Source organism: Danio rerio, chromosome 3 (assembly GCF_052040795.2).
Source record: "Danio rerio strain M-AB ecotype USA chromosome 3, GRCz13ab, whole genome shotgun sequence".
In the NCBI taxonomy this organism is placed as follows: domain Eukaryota; kingdom Metazoa; phylum Chordata; class Actinopteri; order Cypriniformes; family Danionidae; genus Danio; species Danio rerio.
Window position 1 is genome coordinate 35,568,908 of NC_141023.1, and position 23,019 is coordinate 35,591,926.

General features: G+C 36.4%; 1 protein-coding gene across 6 annotated transcripts in view; it reads right to left on the reverse strand.

The window, feature by feature from the left end:
• rab11fip4a (RAB11 family interacting protein 4 (class II) a) overlaps positions 1 to 23,019 on the reverse strand; it is a 95,835-nt gene that overhangs the window by 12,474 nt on the left and 60,342 nt on the right. For all 6 annotated transcript variants that reach the window (XR_015479711.1, XR_015479713.1, XR_015479710.1 and 3 more), the window contains 6 exon segments: positions 8,591 to 8,808; positions 8,053 to 8,220; positions 6,621 to 6,755; positions 557 to 592; positions 296 to 395; positions 105 to 208 (listed from right to left, as the gene is read on the reverse strand). Coding sequence is in view for 2 of the 6 variants with exons in the window: in NM_001002533.2 (NP_001002533.2) it covers positions 105 to 208; positions 296 to 395; positions 557 to 592; positions 6,621 to 6,755; positions 8,053 to 8,220; positions 8,591 to 8,808 (761 nt within the window). In the remaining 4 variants the exon portion in view is untranslated.

Genomic DNA, 23,019 nt, shown 5'->3' on the forward strand with positions numbered 1-23,019 from the left:
AACAAAACAATTAATACAAATAAAATCACCCAGGCATTTGCAACAGATTTCTTTTTATACAGTCCTGCATATGAACTTAACATTCCGATCTCTCTCATCTTTACCTGTGAACTAGTTGTGTGTTTTCTTGTTTAAGTTTTGATTTCAGATCTCCATTAGCCAGACTGTCGTTCTCCAGCTCAGATATCTTCTTTTCTAAATAGCTCACCTGCATTAGGAATGAAGAGCATTTTGTTATCTGCAACACTTACTGAATCACATCACAACAAGCAATTAATCAGTGCACTTTCGGTACCTTCTCGGTGATGTCAACGTCGCAGGAGTCAATGCTGTCTCTGAACAGGTCTTCAGTGCTGCCCTGACTGCTGCTGAAGTTACTGTGGTGGAAGAGTTGACTGCAGGACACAACACAAAATCAGACAATTTAGATGAAGTTACTTACCAGCCTATACTTTAACCACTTAGTGACTTAGGTATGAAGCACTTTACATATTTCATATGTAGATATATAATATTGAACTGATCTTTTTTGAAAATAATTGAGATGAAAACATACCGGCCAAAAGCAGTACTGGAAATTTTCCTGTTTGGGCTGCAAAATGAAAAAGAAAAAAATCTATTTATTAGTTGATTAGAGAAAGGAGTCCTTTAACTACTACTGTCTTTTGCAGCTTCCGTACATATTTATTATCCACACAAAACATGTTCCTAAAATCCACACGTTCAACAATTTTTCTATACATATCGTCACCTTAGAATTGTAAGATTCTATCTGACATTTTTGTCAAAATTTAGTTATTGACAAATTCTTATTAAATGACAACTTATTCACATTATGGGATGCTTTTTTATAAGTTTGAAGGTCAAAATCTCAAAATCATTCCGAACACTGATAAAACCTTATAATTCCAAGATGACGGTATATCCTAACTGTAAAAATACCATTCAGACAATTTAACTGTATGACGAACACAGAAAAACGTACTTAGACAGACAGACAGATACTGTAGACAGATACATAAACACACAGACAGACAGAGGCTAGGCTAATCAGCTTTGTTTTGCAGCCTAATCACTGACTCTCTGTCTTTCTAGTGACTGGTATGGTGTACTGCAGTCAGTTTGGACCTGCAGGTCACGAGATTACACTGATAATCAGACGGCTCTGGAGAACCTCTGCAAAAATAGACTACCTGTAGTCTAATTATAAACCTCTGCTTGTGTTTATATAACTGTGTGACCCACGTCACTCTTTAAAGCCCTTCTCTCATTACATCACACAGGTCTGAACTCATACAGCTTGTCGAAATACAAGTCAGCTCTCCTGTCCTCATCCTCAAGCCAGCTGTCACAGCACTGACAAAACACTTTAAACCACAACAACATCATAGACCCAGACAGTTTGCAAAGCAAGGAAGAAAAGGACAATGCACATGCCCTCAAAAGTGCAGCAGTTCTTCGTGACCCGTTACTGTAGTTGACTTATTTTAAAGAAATAATTAGAACATTTTCTTATGGCATTTTTTAATTTATTTATTTGTTAGTTCACAATAATTAATTCAATGTTTGCAGGTCATTACAGGGTTATAGTTCAAATTGGTGTCGATTATGTTTTGCATGAATGCATTTTGACTTCAGCAGAGTATGCAGTGTAGGATTTGGACAAAAAATGCCAGAGGATTAATAGGCAAAGGCCGCCGAATGCCACATGATCTCACTTCCCCAACACACCTATTCACCCAGAGAAAAGGAAACTGCACAGCTCTTACTGAACAGCCTCTCTTGCTCTTTTTCAAAACTATAGGCTGTTTCAAAAAGGTAACAACTTGTAATACCTTTTTGATGACCTCATTTTAACAGAATTTACCATATTAAAAATTGAAGGCAATCCTGTAAAATCAAAAAGAATAGATTTAACAAGTAGACATAATTCAGCCAGAACAAAAAAAGTTATTTATTATTTCTCTCTAATAAACTCTAATTGTCTCCAATAATTGTGCCCAATGTGTTGATTTTATGATGGTCTTTTTATGGTTATTAGAATGAACAAGCTATTAGCTTAGCAACATGCTAACCTCCAATGTCAAAGCTTTTTCATAAAGAATTTGATTTTAAACCATAGAATTATTGATTTTTTTTACATACATATCTTCCAAAAAAAGAGCTACGGTATATGGTTGATAAGCTTATATTTGTTTTCAGGTCATGTGATTTATTTCAATTTTCAATATAATAATCCTGTTTAACAGCAGCAGGATAGAATGCAAGAACTGAGTTCCAGAAGTAAAAGCTCAATACATTTTCTCCACAGGGAATACGTTTTTAAACAATTGCTACTGACATTTTGGAGACTTGTTGTAAATGACAATTAACACTGTAAATAAATAGTTTTTGCATTTATTAAACCCACTTGTCAACCTTAACTCAACTGAATCTTGCAAAGGTCATGTTTAATATGCAACTGTAATGATAAACACATTCATGTGCAGAAAATTCCACCAATCAGTCTCGGTGTGCAAAGCTGTCAAATCAGATCTTTAGCTCCAATTTAACTTCAGTTAGCTCCACCCACTTCCATGAAGAACCGTAGATACAATAATCAGGTGTCCATATGCCAATATGCCAATTTTCAATAAATTTAGAATATATTAGACCTTTATATTAATAGTATAAATAGCTTTAAATCTCTTTGCATTACTTAGAAATTTGCATTGTTGTTATTCTCATTGTAGCTGGTTGGTTTGGTTCATGACTTTTTTAAATACCTATGAGGAAAAAGCCGGCAGCTCTGCAACTCTCACATGATCGCCCGCTGAAGCTATGCAGGGCTGTGCCCAGTCATTACCTGGATTGTAGACCACATGGGAATGCTAGGTTGCTGCCTGAAGTGGTGTTACTGAGACCGGCAAGGGGCGCTGAACCTGTGGTCTGTGTGGATCCTAACGCCCCAATATATTGTGAGAAATTAATGAGTCTACCATGACCCAACTTCCAATTTAAATGATGTGTTGATGCTCATTTAAAAGGGCTGAATTGTGAGATAAAAGAGAAGTCAACAGTTTGTGGTCTCTGCATTGTTTTAGGTGACTACATCTTGACCAACTGGTAATCATTGTAGAATGGGGATGATGTGGTGCACAGAGAACCATCTCATCAATGGTGTGTAACATGCATTAACATTGAGAGCACAGCTGCTTCAACAGCCAAAAAGCAACTTCATTAACATCTAAAGGCAAGTCTAAAGGCAACATCCAAAACAGTATAAAAGGTTTGAGTTTAAGAATGTTCAGGGTTCATTCTGATTCAAATGAAACCAGGGTACTGCCGTGTATTTTAAGACTGCTACTCTGAATAAACATCTTCATTAGTCTCTTAGTCGGCTTAGTCCCTTTATTAATCCGGGGTCACCACAGCGGAATGAACCACCAACTTATCTAGTATATTTTTTACGCAGCGGATGCCCTTCCAGCTGCAACCCATTTCTGGAAATTATCCATACACACTCATTCACACTCATACACTACAGGCAATTTAGCCAACCCAAATCACCAGTTTTTGGACTGTGGGTGAAACCGAAGCACCTAGAGGAAACCCACGCGAACGCAGGGAGAACATGCAAACTCAACACCGAAACGCCAACTGACCCAGCCGAGGCTAGAACCAGTGACCTTCTTGCTGTAAGACGACAGCACTACCTACTGCACCACTGCGTCGCTGGAATTATTATTATAAAAAATAAACAGGAAACATAGTGGCACTATTTTCTTTTCTTTTCTTTTTTTTTGCATGTTTGTGTGCGGTGTACTTAAAAAATCTAGTCACAAAATAACTCCTATTGTTCATGAAGGATAGGATGCTGTCTTGAATTGCAGATGACTACGTAGGAAGATGAGCACACTAGCTGTTTTGGCAGAGCCTCTATGTGTATAATTTCTTAGTGTGTCAGCATGAGGCACAATCCTCATAATCCCACGATGCATTACAGCCTTGTTACAGATTATGGATTGAAGTGTCGCTCTCCTGAAGTGCCAAATTTGATAGGGGTCTTCACAATAATATAAGGATTATTTTAGCAGTTTTCATCAAACTCTGCCTCACACACACACCTACTTGAACACTCTATGCTTTTCCTGAGGGCCTCGGTTTTCCCACTCTGTCTGATAACATTCACAAAGATGAGTAAACCCTTGACTAGAGCACTGTTGCTATGGTAACAGCTCCTTTGATGAAGCCCGTCTCCAGATAAAGCTACTGACAGACCAGGGTGATTAAAGACACTCATAAAAATATATCTAGAGTTAACCCACACATGCAGAAGATCTTGTCAGAAGTGTGGTGCTGTGCCATTTAAAGGGGATCTTTTATGCAAAAATAATTTTTATAAGGGATTTAAAGGGGTTTAAACACAAATGTGTGAATATAGCCAGCCTCTTGATGGTCAGAATATATTAGTTTATTTCTATATTTTTAATTAATAGTATGTTTTAATTGCCCCTTGATTAAAACTCTGCAGAAACACTTTGATTGACATTTTGCTATTTTACATGTCATATGTGGGGGAGGCCCCGCCCATTGGTGATAATCTCTCCCTCATTAGCATAAACAGCCATAGTTTTCAGGATGCACAAACGAACACGTAGACTATTCGGATGCACTTCTTTTGACATTTTCAGTTTGTCAGAAATAACAGTAGTCCTGTTTAAAATCTGCAGTTTTTAGCTCAAACTTCTTTTCAAAAGAGCACAATCTTATTAGAATTTACACCGAAAGTCACCACATTTTGGATCAAAGCCTGTTTCAAAGAGTTATAAAACATGATTTTGAGCTGAAACTTCACATACGCACTCTTGTGACATCAGATAATTATTTTACATCTTATAAAAAGGGGCATAATAGGTCACCTTTAATATGAACCATAGATGCTGAAAAGTGACACAGTGTTGTAGTTCTACTGTAGTTTAGAGGTCTACATTCCCACAGCTGTATTGTGAGATCCAACCAGATTTCTTGCAGCGCGGGAATAAATTTCAGAATAAAATGCGGTAGTGGTCAGTAATTCTGGTGTAATTTAAATTGGACTGGGCAGTCTATCAATATATCGCTTCCAAGTCCTAACATTATTTTGGAACTGTATATCTGTGTTTTCCTAATTCTTATTGAGCACCGGTACAGCCAGTGCTCAATGTTACACATGCTGAACGCATGGACCAGTGCTTTCTGCGTGTGCATCATCTGCATAACGGTCCTCAGAGTGGGCTTTATCATGGCAGAGCAAAGTAAAGATGCGTTGTCCTTGAAGGATGTTCAGTTTGCTTTAGAAAACGGTCAGTTTACTGTTAGGAAACCCACATCAGGCAAATCTGATGTATGGGAGTCATTTTCATGCATTTTAGACACAAATGGAAAAAAAATACCCTTTGCCTGATCTGATGATACCTCAAAGTTTTACCCTTTAGCAGTCAAGGGGGTCACACACCGGATGCAGCACCATGCATTTTAGAATTCTACACAGATTTCTATCAGGGTACGCACACCGGCGCTGCAAGTCAGCAGCTGTCTGCAGCACCCTACTACGACACTGTTCATATATCTGCCACGCCACATCTTAATAGTTTCATTTTAAAGAACATGCGCGTCTGGTGAATTTTACTTCCAACTGTCATATGCATGCCACAACACACTGCTGAGCGATGCATCTGGTGTGCCACCAGCTTCAGAAGACTGGAACGTCAGGTTTAAGGGGACACTCATGTCTCATCACAAAGGGGCAAACAAAACTGACATTTAGCCTACAATCCTTGCACAACCTACAGTTTCATCTGTTAACTCTCTCTTTTGGTATTACCCAATTTAAACATAAGATTTTGGAAACCAGATTGAAAAATTTAGCGCGAATGGTCAGGTTGCGAAAACTATTCTATGCAGCCAACGGGTGAACAAAGATGCAATACAGCAGGGGTGGAATAATACCTGGTGGGAGCGGAACTAAAAAAATCAGTCCTGCGCAGAATCTGTCGATTAAATTTTGGTTTCAAACATTTGTGTTAATTGTGCTGATTATGTTAATGGAGGAAAAAGTTAAAAATCACAAACTTTTGATTGGTCACAAAGCAAATCCCCGGAATAATTCAAAACCCTAACTATAAAATCCAATTCTGAACACACATGACATTATTCAACAGTTCCTCTGATACAAAACTGTCACAATGTCAAACTCTTATGTTCAAACAAGGTTGGTGTGCTTACACCTGTTACAAAAAGCACTTGTCACGATCAACTAAACATTGTTTCTTCAAAAGTATGTTTACAGACTAAAATACTTCCAAGGGTTTTGCTTTAGGCATGCTCAAAGCAAAAACACATATACTTTTTTTGTCATTCATGGGACATCAACTTTACATTAATACTGGAAAAAGTGAGAGTGAGTCAGTCAGACGGCCTCTTGTTAGTCCTTGGTCAATGGAAGTACTTGACTTCTGCCATCAATTTGAGTGTTTGATTAAGCAAGACTATCTGAGATTGGGATGCCAACTTCCACTTTTTTTAATTTTAAACCATCCCTGCAGCACTCAATGCGTGTATTAAGTCATAAGCTTGGCGTGCTTTAGACTTGTTTGTACCTGTTAGCTTTGAGGTTCTTGAGTCTGGCCTCCAGGTCATTGAGCAGGTTGACTTTCTTGCAGCACTGAGAGCAGTAAACATCCAGAAGCTCACTGTTGTACAGGTGTCGGATCTTCTGAGGGGTTTGACCAGCACTGAAACACCATCAACAGATTATCAGTACTGACAGGAGAAGCATTTAGATGTTTTGGCAAAGTATATTTGGTAAGCTGGTGAAAAGCATAGTTGGAAAAAGAATTTTTATAAGTTTTATAATTATTGCTCCATGTTTAGCAATAAGGTGATTAATAGTTATCAAAATTTCCCAGCAACTTTAAATTATAAATAAACATCAATTATATTGACAGCATTCTTATGAAGTGACTCATGAAAATTTGTCCAGGCCATATTTCAAATAAAATAAATGAGGAATAAAATTTTGCTGCAATAGTACATTTAGACCCAAATTATAGTAATACATTACGATAAGCACGCACACAGCACTTACTTATAAATCATAAGCAAACTATTTTAGCTCATTCATAATTTAGAAATTGTAGTCTTTACATTTATACATTAATATAAGTATCATACCTGTCAACATTGGGATGTGAAATTAAGGGATCCCCCCCCCCCCCCCCCATTCTGATTAAAGAGTAGCGAATGAATCTCTCATTTAGATTTTTCATTTGACTATGTGAAATAACATCAGATCTATAATGAAATCATTGGATTGCTTTCCTAACTGTTTATGGTCATTTTAGACAAAATTTGTTGTGTTTAAAAGAAAACCCACCAAGATCGACATGTTTAGATGTTGTTGTTATTATTATCATTATTTTTATTAGTATTAATAAGAATATTATTATTGTTCTGTTTAAACATGCACCCAAATAGATAATGTGGTTATCTATTTACTTTTTTTTCAAAGCACACTTGTGACAGCGTAAGTATGTAAATAATTACTGATTTTCAAGATATCTCTTAGGTTTAAGCACACAACTTATGTCTTTTTTCATATTAAGGACTCCTTCAGAATTGGTTTAAAATACTGTCAGTTAGATATACTGTAGACAACAAGTTGTTAACAAAGAGGACAATACTCTTTACATAAGAGCTAAATAAAAATCAGTAATTCATTAATTATAACAATTAGCAAATGATTTGTTTTTGTTTTAGTTTATATCGCAAAATTATATTTTATAAAAAAAAACTTTGCAAAAATGATGATTATAATTTGAGTACAGATCCACTTAATTACCAGAACAATATTTGGCACAAATATAAGCAGAATTAAAGTAATACATTGTTTTGGCCTAGACATTTTTATTTTCTGGTTTCTTGCCATTTACACAATATTCATTCATGAATTTAAATGAAGTGGATCACACAGACTAACGCCATGCACCTGTGTTTTATGTAAAAGGTGTAAACTAAAGTGAGTTAGTGAACCTGGATGGTAGAGATGAGCCCAGGTCAGAGAAACCATTGGTGCGAGTATCATCATCTGGGATGGGGCTGCTGGGAGTGAAGTCCACATCTTCTCCCTCTCCATAGTCCTCAAACTGCTCCTCCACTGAGATTACTGAGGCTGCGGCTGACGACACCATCTGACCACAGCTATATAAGCAGAAAAACAGCTCTTACTCTATGTACAAGATAAATATATTACTTTATAAAAGTATAGTTCACCCAAAAATAAAAATTTTGTCATCATTTGTCCTCTATTTGAGTTAGCAGATATTCTAAAGAATATTATCAAATATACATTAACAGAATGAACAGCCATTGACTTCCATAGAAAACGTTCCTACTAAGGAAGCCAATGGTTATGGGTTTCCAACATTCTTCAAAATATCTTCTTTTTGTTTTCAACACAAGAAAGAGACTTAATGTTTTGAAACCACTTGAGGCTGAGAAAATGGTGAGCAAATGTACAATTTTGGGTGTACTACCACTTTAAATGTAATTATTTATCAATGATGCTGACTTGTTTCCACGTAAAAAGAGTCCCCCCAGTCCTTCTTCTTTGTCATCCTGCCGTCCTCCTTCAGAAGATTCAGATCCTGCTCCGCTGTCCGCAGCACTGTCCATGTCTGACTCCTGCATGTCCCGTCCACCCATTCCCTCCTCGTCCGAGTACAGCTGGCACTCTGGGTACGGCCGTGTGCACACAATGATGGGGGGTCCCAGACTCCCCTCCTGGTGCTGCAAACACAAAACATACAAAGCCTGTTGGATAAAGTTATATTTCTCCAATGCAATGTACAGAGAGAGAAATGACCCAAAATTAGACCAGATTACTTCAACTTACTATGTTTTTTTTTTTGCACACAATAACTTTATTTAAATTAGAACAGAGGAAATTGAAATGAAAATTGACTGGTAATTTAATTACCCTCAGGCCATCCAAGATATAGGTCACTTTTTTCTTCAGCACAACATTAAAGAATATATAATTAAAGCTAAAACCACGGTCCATAGTGAGTAATAAAATATAAGTCAACGGCTACTGCTTTAACCCTTTAACAGGCATCGTAACCTCCTGGTTGATCTGTTATCATTATCATAGGTTATCATACTATTTATCAGAGTTGTGTCCGTTTATTATTTAATCAAAGATGTGAGCCAAAAAAAAGTTAGAGGGTTAAGATTAAAAAAAAACATATACAGACAAAACTAAATATATTTTATTAAGTGACATGAGGCTCATGCTCTAGAAGCGAACACAATCACAACATTTTTGTTAGGCAATAATATCAAAAAAGTTACGTTTCTTGCACAGAACGATTATTTTGCTTAACAATACCTCAATGTGTTGTCAAGATCCACAGGTATTTTATTTGTTTTATTGTATATGTTTTGAGTTTTTTGACTCTTGAAGTGCTGGCAGCTGTTGGGGCTTCATGATATTTCAACCTTAAATCACACTTGTAAATTGGCATAAGCTGCAATTGTCCTCCATATCCTATAGGCGTCAGGTAATTGGATCAGTAGTAATTCTACTTTGAATGCCAGAGGGTGCTCTTCCAAGCCGAACAGAACCACCAAATATGCCCCAAAGAAACACGATTATTAAACACACGACTACAGCAACATTTGGCTTTGTCTCAGTTCTTCTTAATATTAATTTTCCTGATAATAAAGTATGTAATGATGCAATGCCTTTGTCTTTGCTTAGAATACTATAAATGTCTTTTTTTATACATGCATTCAGATGTAGAAGCATGTACTACACAGAGCCAGAGTTCACGTTTGTAGCACGTTCGACTCACAGCAAGTATGTCGCTGGTTCGAGCCTCGGCTAGGTCAGTTGGCATTTCTGTGTAGAGTTTGCTTGTTTTCCCTGCACTCGCGTGGGTTTCCTCCAGGTGCTCCGGTTTCCCCCACGAGTCCAAAGACATGCGGTATAGGTGAATTGGGTAAGCTAAAATTGTCCGTTGTGTATGTATGTAAATGAGTGTGTATGGATGTTTTCAATGATGGGTTGGGGCTGGAAGGGCATCCGCTCTGTAAAACATGTGCTGGATAAGTAAGTAGCCTCTAGATTAATTAAGGGACTAAGCTGAAAAGAAAATTAATGAATAAATGATTATCTGCAATTAATATTTGACTATTGCTTGACAGTAAACTGTAGCTCGGTGACGTAAATGCTTCTCCATCTGAATGCACATGCTGGAGATTTACTACTGATGATAGAGCCGACTTACTGACAAATTCACATGACAATCCTCTTTGATTTATTGTGCAGCCCTAGTAACCACTGACTTGCCTTAAATGAATCACCAAAAACACAATTTCAGCTAAAAATCTTCTTTAATGTTCTACTGAAGAAAAAAGTCACCTGTATCTTGGATGGCCAGAAGGTTAGCAAATCAACAGCAAGGTTTCATTTAATGTGTACTCTCCCTTTCAGAAAAACCTCTCTTGGAAGGACACAAAAGATAATGGGTCAAAGGTTATGGGAACTTTGCTCTTTAACCCGAGAAGACACAAATGGCAGCAAGACAGGACAAAGGTCCTCATTGGTGAATGCTTGAGAAACATTTTAAATGACTAATGAATGGTAAGTCTAACAAAGAGAAGGAAAGACTTTTGAAACTTGTGAAATGATTATATCAGGGTTTCTGCAGGTTTTACCAAGTCAAATTTAAGACTTTTTAAGACCTTTTTAAGACCACCAAACCTGAAATTTAAGACATTAATAGGACTAAACGCTAGGTTTTTGTCTTAATGGCCCAGCAGAAAAAAATGTTCATTCTAATCGCGAGTCGTTTGTGTTTTATTTCGTGTGTTGTTTTTACCACGGTTTTGTTTTTCTGTCATTTTGAAATGACACTAGCCTATATTTTCACTTTGTCACAGTTATTAAATCAGTGTGACAGTGGCACAGTACAGGCTACGTGTGTGTGTGTGTCAAACATTTTGGTGAATTACATTAGTTTAGGCTGGTTATATATTTGAAATAAAGAGAAAATGTTGACTTTAGCGATGACAAGGCTTCATTTAAACTGCAGAAGATGCCGTCTGACAACGAGGGGAAAACGCCTCACAGCAGCTGTTTTCCATACTATTAGATCGCATTTCTTTAAATGATCAGTCCAGGAGATGGTGCTGATGGACAACAGTATTAGTTCACAGAGGATAAAAGCAGGTAAAATAGATTAAAACTATTGTTTCAAAGCTGTCCAAATGTGACTGTTTACACGCATCAGCTGCCGACCGGAAGTTCTTCGCATTCTCCTTGCGCATACACGCAAAGCATAATGGGTAATTTTGCGTTCAAAAAAAAGGTCTATAAATGTATTTGGACTTGTGGGGAAAACCAGAGCACCCGGAGGAAACCCACAAGAACACGGGGAGTACATGCAAACTCCACACAGAAATGCCAACTGCCCCAGCCGAGGCTCAAACCAGCCATCTTCTTGCTGTGAGGCGAGAGCGCTACCCACTGCGCCACCGTGCTCCCTAGCCCTAAAAAATTGGGTTTTGGAAATTCAAGACTTTTTAAGACCTCATAGACACCCTAATAAGACTGAAAAAAATGTATTCACTCGCACAAGGTTTGAGTTATTTTACATCCATTCGGTTCTAAAACAAGTGTGGTTCAAAATATTAATTTCCTTTTTAAAATTCATGTCACGTCTCAATGGCAGGAGGACAATGCGAATAAGCTAGTGTTAGCCAGTGGCTCGTTGTTATTTGCACAGGCAGAAAAGAATTATTAACACACCATGAGAGATTGCTAAATCCATGCTCGAGTCTATATATATGTTTGAATACAGATCTCTGACATTTTCTGCCTCTCTAATATGAAGGCGTATTTATATCTGCAAGTACATATGCATCTGGGGAGATACTGTATTATTAAAGCAGAGAGTTATGGCTAGTCATTAAGCCTTTACTGTATTCTGGGGAGCCACAATACACACTGATGTGCTTTAAAATGACCTCAAGTCTCAACTCACCTGACGTAAATGATCACACACTGCTTATAAAGCAATTATTCATACCGTAATGCTACATTAAAAGCAACTTCACCACAACTTATTAGACAACATAAAAAGCAATCATTTCATAAGTTAAAAATCATGCTATTTGTATTCTTGGTTCTTTTTTTAATCCTAATGTAGTGACAGGTGTCCACTTTTGGAGTTAACAAAGGTATTTATTCATATTAATGATAATTATCATGCATGGAAATAATTACTATACATTTTAAAGGTGACTGACAGACATGTTCACATACATGTAATTCTGAAAGTGCTGATTTACAGTCTCTTAATTACTTCTGCTTGATTCATACAGGAATGTTGTAGTCAGGCACTTTCATATGACCACTCTGTGTGTTAAGCCTTTATTATGATTCCACTCTTCCCTGTTATAAATCTCTACACGTTTTTTCCCCTCCGATCGTAAAAACACTGCTGAAAGGGGTTTCATTCATGTCAGTGTGTATCTCAGTGAGGGCAGCAGTGTGTTAGTGTGCATCTGAAGTGACCTTCTCACATTTACACTTCAGCGAGTCTGTTGCCATCCTTTGTAGGTCACACATGATATCCGGGCACCTCTACACTAAGAAATCAGATCTACATTGACAATACAAATCTGGTAAGTTTACTTCTTCACAAGGAAACTGCTATTTAATTTCATAACTAATTACAAACACATTGAAATCAACACATTTACAAACACTTTGATACATTTATTTCAGAAGATAGCAAAATAGGATAGTTTGTTTATTCTCTATCAATATTTGTTCTCTATCAATATTTGTGAGTACAGCCATCGCCTCACAATAAGAAGGTTGCTAGTTCGAGCCTCGACTGAGTCAGTTGGCATTTCTGTGTGGAGTTTGCATGTTCTCCCCGTGGCATTCCTCCGGCTGCTTCGGTTTCCCCTCATAAGTATAAAAACATGCACTCACTATAGGGAATTGGATGCTGGATAAGTTGGCGGTTCATTCCGCCTCTGTTGTGAACTCAGATTAATAAAGGGTCTAAGCCGAAAAGAAAATGAATGATTGTTTGTTCACACTTTATTTTAAGGTGAAATATTCATAAATTGCTATTAATAAACCATAAACTAAGACTTTTGCCTCAATGAACTGTTAATTTATTGCATATTAATAGTTATTAGTAGTAAGGTTTAGGTATTAGGCTTAGTGATGTAGGATTGTGCAGAATATGCATTATAGAAGTACTAATAAACAGCCAATATCTTAATAATATGTAATAAGCCACTAGCTAACAAGAACTGTCACCTAAACTAAAGTATCACCCAATATTGTATACCATTTATTATTTAATTTATTTTGCTTCAAAGTATTTTCTGGTAAATTTTTAGGTTTAATCTTGATTCAGTTACACACTGTTGGGAAAAATCAAGTAAATATCTTACAACTGTTTGTTATGTATGATTGAGTTTGGATTGACATTGGATGTAATTGCAATGAAATTATAAGATAAAAAGCTGCAAGTAAATTTTAATACAAAGTAATCACAAAGCTACAGAAAGCAATCAGAAATAAACATTTTGAAACCTGGACTAGTGTTTTTTGTTATTATAAAATGCACTGTTTGATTTATTTACATCGAACTAAAATTGCTAAGTAGGCACAGTAAGCATTTAATCTCTAAAAAAAGACTCTTATTTTCTAATGATGAAGAGATTTTGTTTTAAGAATGTTTAGGTACATATATATATGAGCAATATCACACGAGTAGCAGTGCGATATGGCTGTATATCGGCACTGGTGGGCGGAGTCCGTTGCGGCTGAGTGCCTTAGTGCCGATATACAGCCATACCGCACTGCTACGAGTGTGATATTGCGTTTATACAACAGTTTGATGGCATAATTGTGTATATAAAAACAAAATCAAACATGGAGAGTCTCAAAAACCCTTTTGTATGAGGAACTACTTTCTGGATTCTTTTTGGATTAAACTCACAAGCTGACAGTTAAACAGCTGAGCAAGCATCTTTTAAACTTTAGATCTGTAGTGTCTGCTTTTTGCTGGCTGTATGTGGGCGGAGTAATACACAAAGGGTAAAGAGGCTGTAGGGGTGCTGACATTACTTAAATCACGGCTATCAGCCAATCAGATTCTAGAACCAGACAGAACTGTTGTATGAATATATATATATATATATATATATATATATATATATATATATATATATATATATATATATATATATATATATTAGGGGTGTAACGATACACAAAAGGCACGGTTCGGTTCGGTTCATGGTTTTGGAGCCACGGTTCGGTTCGGTACGGTTCGGTTTCTGTTTGCTGTGGGGTTAGGGTTGATGTCATGTTAACAGCAATGCCAAGGGACAATTCACTTAATAACAAGAACATCTTAACTTTTTCTTTATTAGCTTTGTCATCGCATTTTTAGTACAGTCAGGATACCCGAGTAAACAACTAGAATTAAATAAATACCTCCAATATAGACTAGTCAGAAAAAAAACTATTCTCTTTAGTGCAGCCATCTTAACTAAGTAAACTAAAATTAAATAAATAACTGCAGTGTAGACTAGTGAAAGATCTTCTTCAAAAACACCATAATATCCACATTCTCCGATGAGAGGCTTGATCTCTGTGCAGACACAGACGCTCATTTTTGATTATATGGTTTCATTTAGATAGATAGGTTTCCGTTTAAATTAATGAAAAATATACATATAATGTGTTTGTAAAGTGTTTTTTCATGACATATTCACCAGTAAAATACATTGCGGTTGTGTCTGAAACTAATGTTAGGGTTGTAGCCGGCTGTATGTTTGCCTCCCGATCTCTCACTCTCTCTCTCCCGCTCCCTCTATGCCGGTCATTTATGTACTGTAGGTCCGCCTTCACGACAGCTGATGCCTGTCATTTCTGTAGGTCCGCCTTTTTGACAGCTGATTGGTCAGGAGACCGATCTATCATCATTTGGCGACGCAGCGCGGGAATGTGAAAAGCATGTCAGGAAGAGCGGGAGAGAGAGCGCTTTTTCCTTTGATCTCGTTTTTCGTGTATTTTTCTGACATGATTATGATTTTCGTTGTTTTTGCTTAACTTTCGTTTGGGTAAAATTATTTTGCATTACTTTTGCCCACTTAAAGAAATTTTGTGAGGTTTGTACATTTTTATTTCAATTGATTTGTATATTATTTTTTAGCTCCGCTCCTTCCCGACAATATAGCTGTATCTCCTCAAGTTCAGTCTTAGTGTAAGGTGGATAGGGAAAATGTCATACGATTTACATTTTGCAAACACGTAGAAAATGTATTGTTAAAGACATCAGGTAAGAGGTGAAGGTCATCTTTGTTTATTTTATTCAGTATAGGGAAAAATGCGGCGCACGGCGCTGAAGACCTTTTTTTCTTTTCATCAGTTTTAGCGAGGTAAGAGGGGTTATTCATGAGTTAGAATTGTTTTATTATATTTATTTCTTTTGTTTGTCTTCACTATCACCCCCTTGCTCGAGTTTAACTAATTTTTGTTTGATACTTTTGTTTGAATTTGTTACTTTATTATATTATTTTTATTAGTGTAAATATTTCTCTTTTTTTGTATATTTGGGCATTATTCTGGTTTTACTTTTGTACATTAAATCACTTTTGTTGGCAGTTCTGTTGCTTACACCCTCACATTGTGAAATTACCCCACTTTTTAAATGTGAAACAGTTGAGACAGACAGGCGTGCGCTTTGTCTACGACACAAATTCTATTCCTGTACTCAACTGGAAAACCAAAATGTTTCCACACAGATGACTTAAATGTGTCTTGGGGATCTGCAATCTCAGTACTATGTGAAGCAGCCATCCTGCATCCAGTAGTAACGAGTGTGATGCTTACTCAAGTCACATGACATAACATGCACTAAAATACTAACTTTAGAATATAATATTTAGAACAAATTCTCATCATTACTAAAACAATTTAATCAAATATTATAATAAAGATGTGTTTAAATTGGTTCAATTAGTTAGAGACAAGTGACGTCAACCTCAACAATGGGCAGCAGGGGGCGTGAGAGTACCGCGGTACGCCACGAGAGTTTCGCGATACGTATCGTGGTTGGTGTATCGCGATATTTCGGTTCGGTTTTAATATCATTACACCCCTAATATATATATATATATATATATATATATATATATATATATATATATATATATATATATATATATATATATATATATATATTTAGGAGAAAAACAAATTCCTTTTAGCAAGTCTAGTCTGATCAGAGATTATTCCTGCGGCAAGGAAATGTAATGGCCAGCCTAAGGATTAAACATCACAGTTCTATCAACAAATGTGGGGAAAACTTTGACTGTTCCCACATGGCTGTATCTTCAGAGATAAGGAGCAGATTACTGATGACTGATATCTGCATAGTCTTAATGTGAAGCTCTGACAGCATAACAGAGGCTTTCCCTGCTGAGCAGCGACTGTGATGAATGCAGTCCTATCAGATACAGAAGGACTGCAGTAATGTGAGACACAGGGGTCTCTAGCAGTGGGAGCACAGAAAAATGAGCTATAAACCAAGACCCCTTTTGGTTCAAGACGACCTGAATCTGCCAGCCCCCTCCCCTTAGACAGCACCGTCTGCAACGCCTAGACTTCACATTCATTATTTACCCGCTGCTTCTGACAGACTGCTATTAATGTTAGGCATGCTTTAATACACATGCCTACTCCAGTTATTTTATTAACAAATACAGTCATACATACATATTTGAATGTTCTTTTATGTAACAGACATGTTTTTTCCTTATGAAAACGGTTTATGCAAATGCAAGTGTTCTCTGTTAACTGTTTTCACTGTGCATTTGGTGGAGCAACAAAGAGATTTGATTTTATGGGACTGATCAACTTACGACAGGCATGGCTAATTGTTTTTAGATGTTTCTGCACTAAGCTGCCAATTGTGAGCAGTTTGCCCACCCCTGGCTTAGTCCCTTATTTATCAGGGGTCACCACGGTGGAGTGAAGCACCAATTATTCTGGCATATGTTTTTACGGAACAAATGCCATTCCAGCTGCAACCCAGTACTGGGTAACACCCGTACACTCTCACATTCACCCTCTTACACCCCGGCCAATTTAGTTCATCCAATAGCGCATGTTTTTGGACTGTGGGGGAAACCTGGAGGAGAACATGCAAACTCCACACAGAAATGCCAACTGGCCCAGCCAGGATTTGAACCAGCAACCTTCTTGTTGTGAGGCAACAGTGCTAACCACTGAGCCACCATGCTGCCCCTAATAAAACTTAAGCATTTAAATATGAAAAGAGTGTTTGAGGGTCCGTGTAGATACTGTTAACGTTCATCTTGATTAACTGTATTATTCATGCACAGTGATCTTTGAAATTTGCAGATCTTATACATTCACAAGCAGATTTATTAAGCGTGACTTGAAAATATAGAAAAATCAAAGCACTTTCTCTGAGTTTCACTGATGAAAACCAAAGCAGCACTATTTGCAGATTTCACTCTGTTTTTGGGCAAACATGAAGGACTGTCATGCTGCAGTACTGCTGATCCACCCATACACCGCCAATGTTTCATGAATAATTGCTGAATATGAACAAAGTTGCATCAAAGCTTAAATACAGCTAAAAAATCTGGGACACTAAGTTCTAAAACACACCCACCAATGTTACAGTACATTGAGCTGAGAGGACGAGCATCATTAAAAAGCCAGTGACTCCCAGTGCTCTGAATATCCAGCCAGATATTGATTCAAACATAGTGATGTCCCTGCAGAGTGAATGATGCTGTATTCTTCTAGAGTGTGAGTGGGATTCTGTCGATGATTATTGTGTAATCAAACACTATTTAATGTGTCATTACTGACCAACAGCAATATCCTTTTACTACTTGGCTTAGAAACCCTTCACACAAAAATAAAAGTCTCATCATTAAGGCAGAGGGGCTTGAAATAAACAAAAAGGGTCACAATGTGGACTACTGTTCTAACGTTTGGGGTCAATTAGAGGCTTTATGTTGTATAACAGAGGTTCTCAACCTTGGTCATGAAGGTACAGTGTCCTGCAGATTTTAGCTCCAACACCAATCAGACATGGGCCTTGCTAATTAAGCTTTTACTAGGCTTTTTAGAAACATCCTTGCAGGTGTGTTGAGGCAAGTTGGAGCTAAAATCTGCAGAACACCAGCCCTCCAGGATCGAGTTTGATAACCCCAGTTGTATACAATAAACAATGTATTTTTTCCAAAATGAATTCCTTTTGGGCTTCACAGTGGCACAGTTGGTAGCGCGTTCGCCTCACAGCAGGAAGGTCGCTGGTTTGAGCCTCGGCTGGGTCAGTTGGCATTTCTGTGTGGAGTTTGCATGTTCTCTCCATGATCACGTGGATTTCCTACAGATGCTCCGGTTTCCCCTAAAGACATGTGCTATATGTGAATTAAACAAGCTATTTTCCGTAATGTATGTGTGTGAATGCAGGCTGCATGGGTGTTTCCCAGTGTTGGATTACAGCTGTAAGGGCATCCGCTGCGTAAAACATATGCTGGATAAGTTGGCTGTTCACTCCACTGAGCCAACCTCTGATTAGTAAAGAGACTGAGCCGAAAAGAAAATGAATGAATGATTGCCTTTTGACTTATATCACCTTAAAGATTTGTAATTCAAATAAATGTTTATCAAAGATCCCTAATGTGTCAACCAATGTTTTCGCAAAAAAAAAAATTAAGCAGATTGACTATCTTAATAATGATACAATAATAATATGCAGTGATGCACACATGCACCTGATTTAAATTGTTTTATTATTATTTTAATTATTTAATTATTTTAGCATTATTTATTTATTTTTCATTTTAAGTATTGTGTACTTGTCACATAATGCAGAAAGCAAAACCCAAAGTGAAAAAGCAGCACACAAGTGTGATCAATCAGCAGAAATCATTCAATTCAATTTAATTCAATTCAATTCAGTCAATCAATCAATAAATCAATCAATCAATCAATCGATTACAATTACTATACAATAATCGATAATCAATTACAATAATCCTTATTGTGTTTAATATTTTGGGCCAATATTTCTTTATGGGGCTGATAACCACAAAATAAAAGTAATTATTTTTCAGCTTATACTATTGACTGTCAATATATAACACATCCCTAATAATAAGGGATGCCTTTTGAAGGCAAAGTCTGCATATTAAACCATTTCTGAAGGATCATCTGATAATGAAGAATGGAGTAAAGACCAGTGGTGCAAACATATTTAAAAAATCAATAGTACTCAAAATGTACATTACTTGGCAAAAAATGTGGTGCGCAAAAACATATCTTTTCTAAATATTACTCAAAGTATGAGTAAAAAGTAGCCCATCTAAAAGTACTCAAGAGTAGTGAGTTTTAGGACATGATATTTATTCCACTTAAAAAAAATAGGTTACATCAGTGAAATATTCATTTAAGAGTATTTGTAGAGAGCAGATTGATGCATTTACATTGAAATCTGTGTAATCTCAGGGGCAAAAATCTAGCATTCTGTAGTAATTATAACTGTAGTAAATGTAGTAGCTTTAGTTATTCTTTAATTGCGATTTCAGTAATCAGACAGCAGGCTCATCTTCTCATTGTGCAGTCTATAGAGTCTCTCAGTCGTTGCATGTTTTGATTTGCATCTTTCTTGGACAATTTTGATGCTTCCACACTGCAAATGTTTGCTGCCTTAATGAAGAGAGTGTATCTATGAGGTTGGATGATCTGTCTGATATATTGTTTTAGTGTGTGTGATTTGATTGGATGGGAATATTCTACATGGCCAATCACAGTGGACAAGAAAATGTACTTAAATAAAAGTATTTGTAATTTGTTTCTTTACTGCACTGGTAAAGAATTATTTACATTTAAGTAATATCTCACAATATTGTTTGAGGTTTAAATGCAGACTTGGTGAGCATCATTTCTTTCAAAACCATCAAATCACACCAAACCCAAACTTCTGAAGGCAGTGGAATCAACAGATTAGATGCCATGCTGTTTTGTTTTTTTTTCTTTGTCTCGGAGCATGAGTAAAAAAATTGCCTCAAAGCTCTCTGATCTATGAATAATAGAGATGTTTTTGTCTGTGAGGAACACAGAAGACTATATGATGGAGGAATCCACCTCAGCATCTCACTCACATTATTAGATTATTTTCCTCTGTGAAAGCAGAGCGCTTATTTTTTTTCTGAAATGTTCAGATGAGGTTTAATTTTTTTCTCTGTAAATCTAGACATAAAAGCACTTCTTAGCAGATCTGCCATCTTAGGATGACAGCAACCCACACAAACAAACAAATACAACACTCGACACTGGCCAGCATCCAAAGTGCACCATCATATTCTCAGCCTTTCAAATACAGCTCACAGAAAAATGTCAAGTGTGCATATAAACATCACAGAAAAACCTCTCAAAAATTTGATGACAACAGCAATCCAGATGCTGCTATTTTTATTTTCTAACAAATCACTATATAAACAAGATTCTGAACCAACCAACAACTCAAATTGGTAGGAAAAACACGATGTATAGTTTTACACATTACATTTTGAATAGCTTTACTGTTGTTACGTTTATTTACTTGATATTAGTGCGTTAAATGCTAATTTAAGCTAGCAATTCCAATGAACCTGTTTGCCAGCTACATCTAAATAGTTTACACTCATACACTTAGGACAATTTAGACCACCGAATTCACCTGTACAGCAATAAACACTTTTAATTTGAGTGTTTATTGTTTTTTAGAAAATAACTAAAATCTTTTTTTCGATCCTTTGCAAAAACAAAATTAAAAATGGCTAAGACTTGAATGGCTTTGATGTAATAGTAATATAGCCATATGACTAATTTGTTATAGCTTTTGTTTGTTTTATATTGGTTTATTTGTATTTGTCACACTTTACAATACGGTTCATTAGTTAATGTTAAGTAATGCATTTACTAAGACAATAAAACAAAACATTTACTTCTGTATTTGTTTATGTTAGTTAACGTTAGTTAATGAAAATACAGTAGTTCATTGTTAGTTCATGTTAACTCATGGTGCATTAACTAATGTTAAGAAGCATAGACTTGGATGTTAATAATGCATTAGTAAATGTTCGATTATGATTAATTAATGCTGTACATGTGTTGTTCATGATTAGTTCATGTTGGTAAATGCATTAACTAATGAACCTTATTGTAAAGTGTTCTTTATATTTTATTATATTATATAAAATGACAAAAAAATTTTTTACGTTATTCTGTTGTATTCATATTTTTTTATTATTTCTTCAAATAAATAAATAAATAAATAACCAAACAAACAAATAAATAAATAAATAAACAAATCAAGCGTCATCTCGCTCTAGACATGCACATTCATGCACAAAAACACCTTTTAAACATGACAAAAACTCTGGAAAACTGAAAACTAGTGGCTTTTTTGTACTGTAGCCTGTGTGCACTCTTGTGTGCGGTTGCAAAACTAGTGAAATTGCTGCAGGCCGCCACCCACTTGTTTTGTTTTTTTCCCCGGAAAACTCCCGTAATACCACAATACGTGTATTGTGTATTATTGTGTATTTTATTTACTTACTTTTGAAGACTACATTATATTAAAATGAGCAAACTACAGAGTCTGTATTTGGAGTTTAATTTTAAAAAGAGTTTTCTAATCCTATATTTAGTTTTAGTCATTATATTACAACATTCGTTATAACTTGTTATAATGATTTATTTCTACAATACGAATACACTTACAATACAAACTAGAAATATAAAAATAGAATGTAAAAATAGAAATATTTTTTAATCAGTTTACAATATAATAATGGACCTATTTTTCTGGGCTTCATTGGTGATAATTGTCATGAATGTTGGACTATCATAGCCATTAAAGCATTTATTGGCTGGTGGAAGATACCCAAAATCTGTCTTGTACCTTTTCAAAAAGTACATATTTGTAGTTAAAGGGTTTGTATTGGTGCCTCAAAGGTATATATTGGTACTTAAACATTTCAAAAGGTACACTTTTGTACTTTTTAAATACTAATGTATTAGTAAGGACCCTTTAGTTACAAATGTATACTTAAGGTACCACCCCAAAGACAGCTCTCATACATTCATTTCTGAGAGTGTGAGAGTGAGGGTTCAAACACTGAAGTATGATCATCAGTAACATTATAAAAGTGACAACTGAAGCATGCTAGCAGGAGACATTCAAGCGAGTTGTTGTTCATTTTCTGTATCAGTTGCGCTTGGCTGGTTTAGTTTGAGATCGCAGTGGAAATGCAGCGGTATTACTGGCCATTTCACTGCCTACACGGTCAGCAGACAAAGACAGTGTGGATTTACAGGGAGCCATGAGTCATAATCCAGCTCCAGGGGCTCTAAAACCGCCAGTTGCCCTTCACTGGATGGTATCAAAGCGAAACACCTTTGAACTCTGTACTGGCTTTGAAAATAGTAACCCAGCAAACACACAGAAAAAGGCCATTTGGAGATGCAGTTACACAATATTCTGCAGGGGCACTTGGATTAGCAAATTACCTTTTTATACCACAGCATGTGTAGGCGTCCCTTTGAATGCAAGACACGCTGAGACAAGTGGAAATATTGTTCTCAGTTTATTTGCCTTAAAATCTGCACACAGTCATAAAAGTGTAGCACTGATTTTAAAAGGGTCGCTCTCAAAATGCTCATCCCCTTCTCTCCCCTTGGCAGAGATCTCAGAGCAATGGTCTGGATGCACCACGTTATTGGGTTTTACAGTGTGCAAACTGTAATTAACCTCCTGTCCTAACTATAATGCTGAATTATGTCTTTTGCTAGGCTTTGCATTATGACGCCCATGAAATGGTAGAGCAGATAGTGCCCTTGGTCATGCACCGATTCTCTGCTGCCCACGC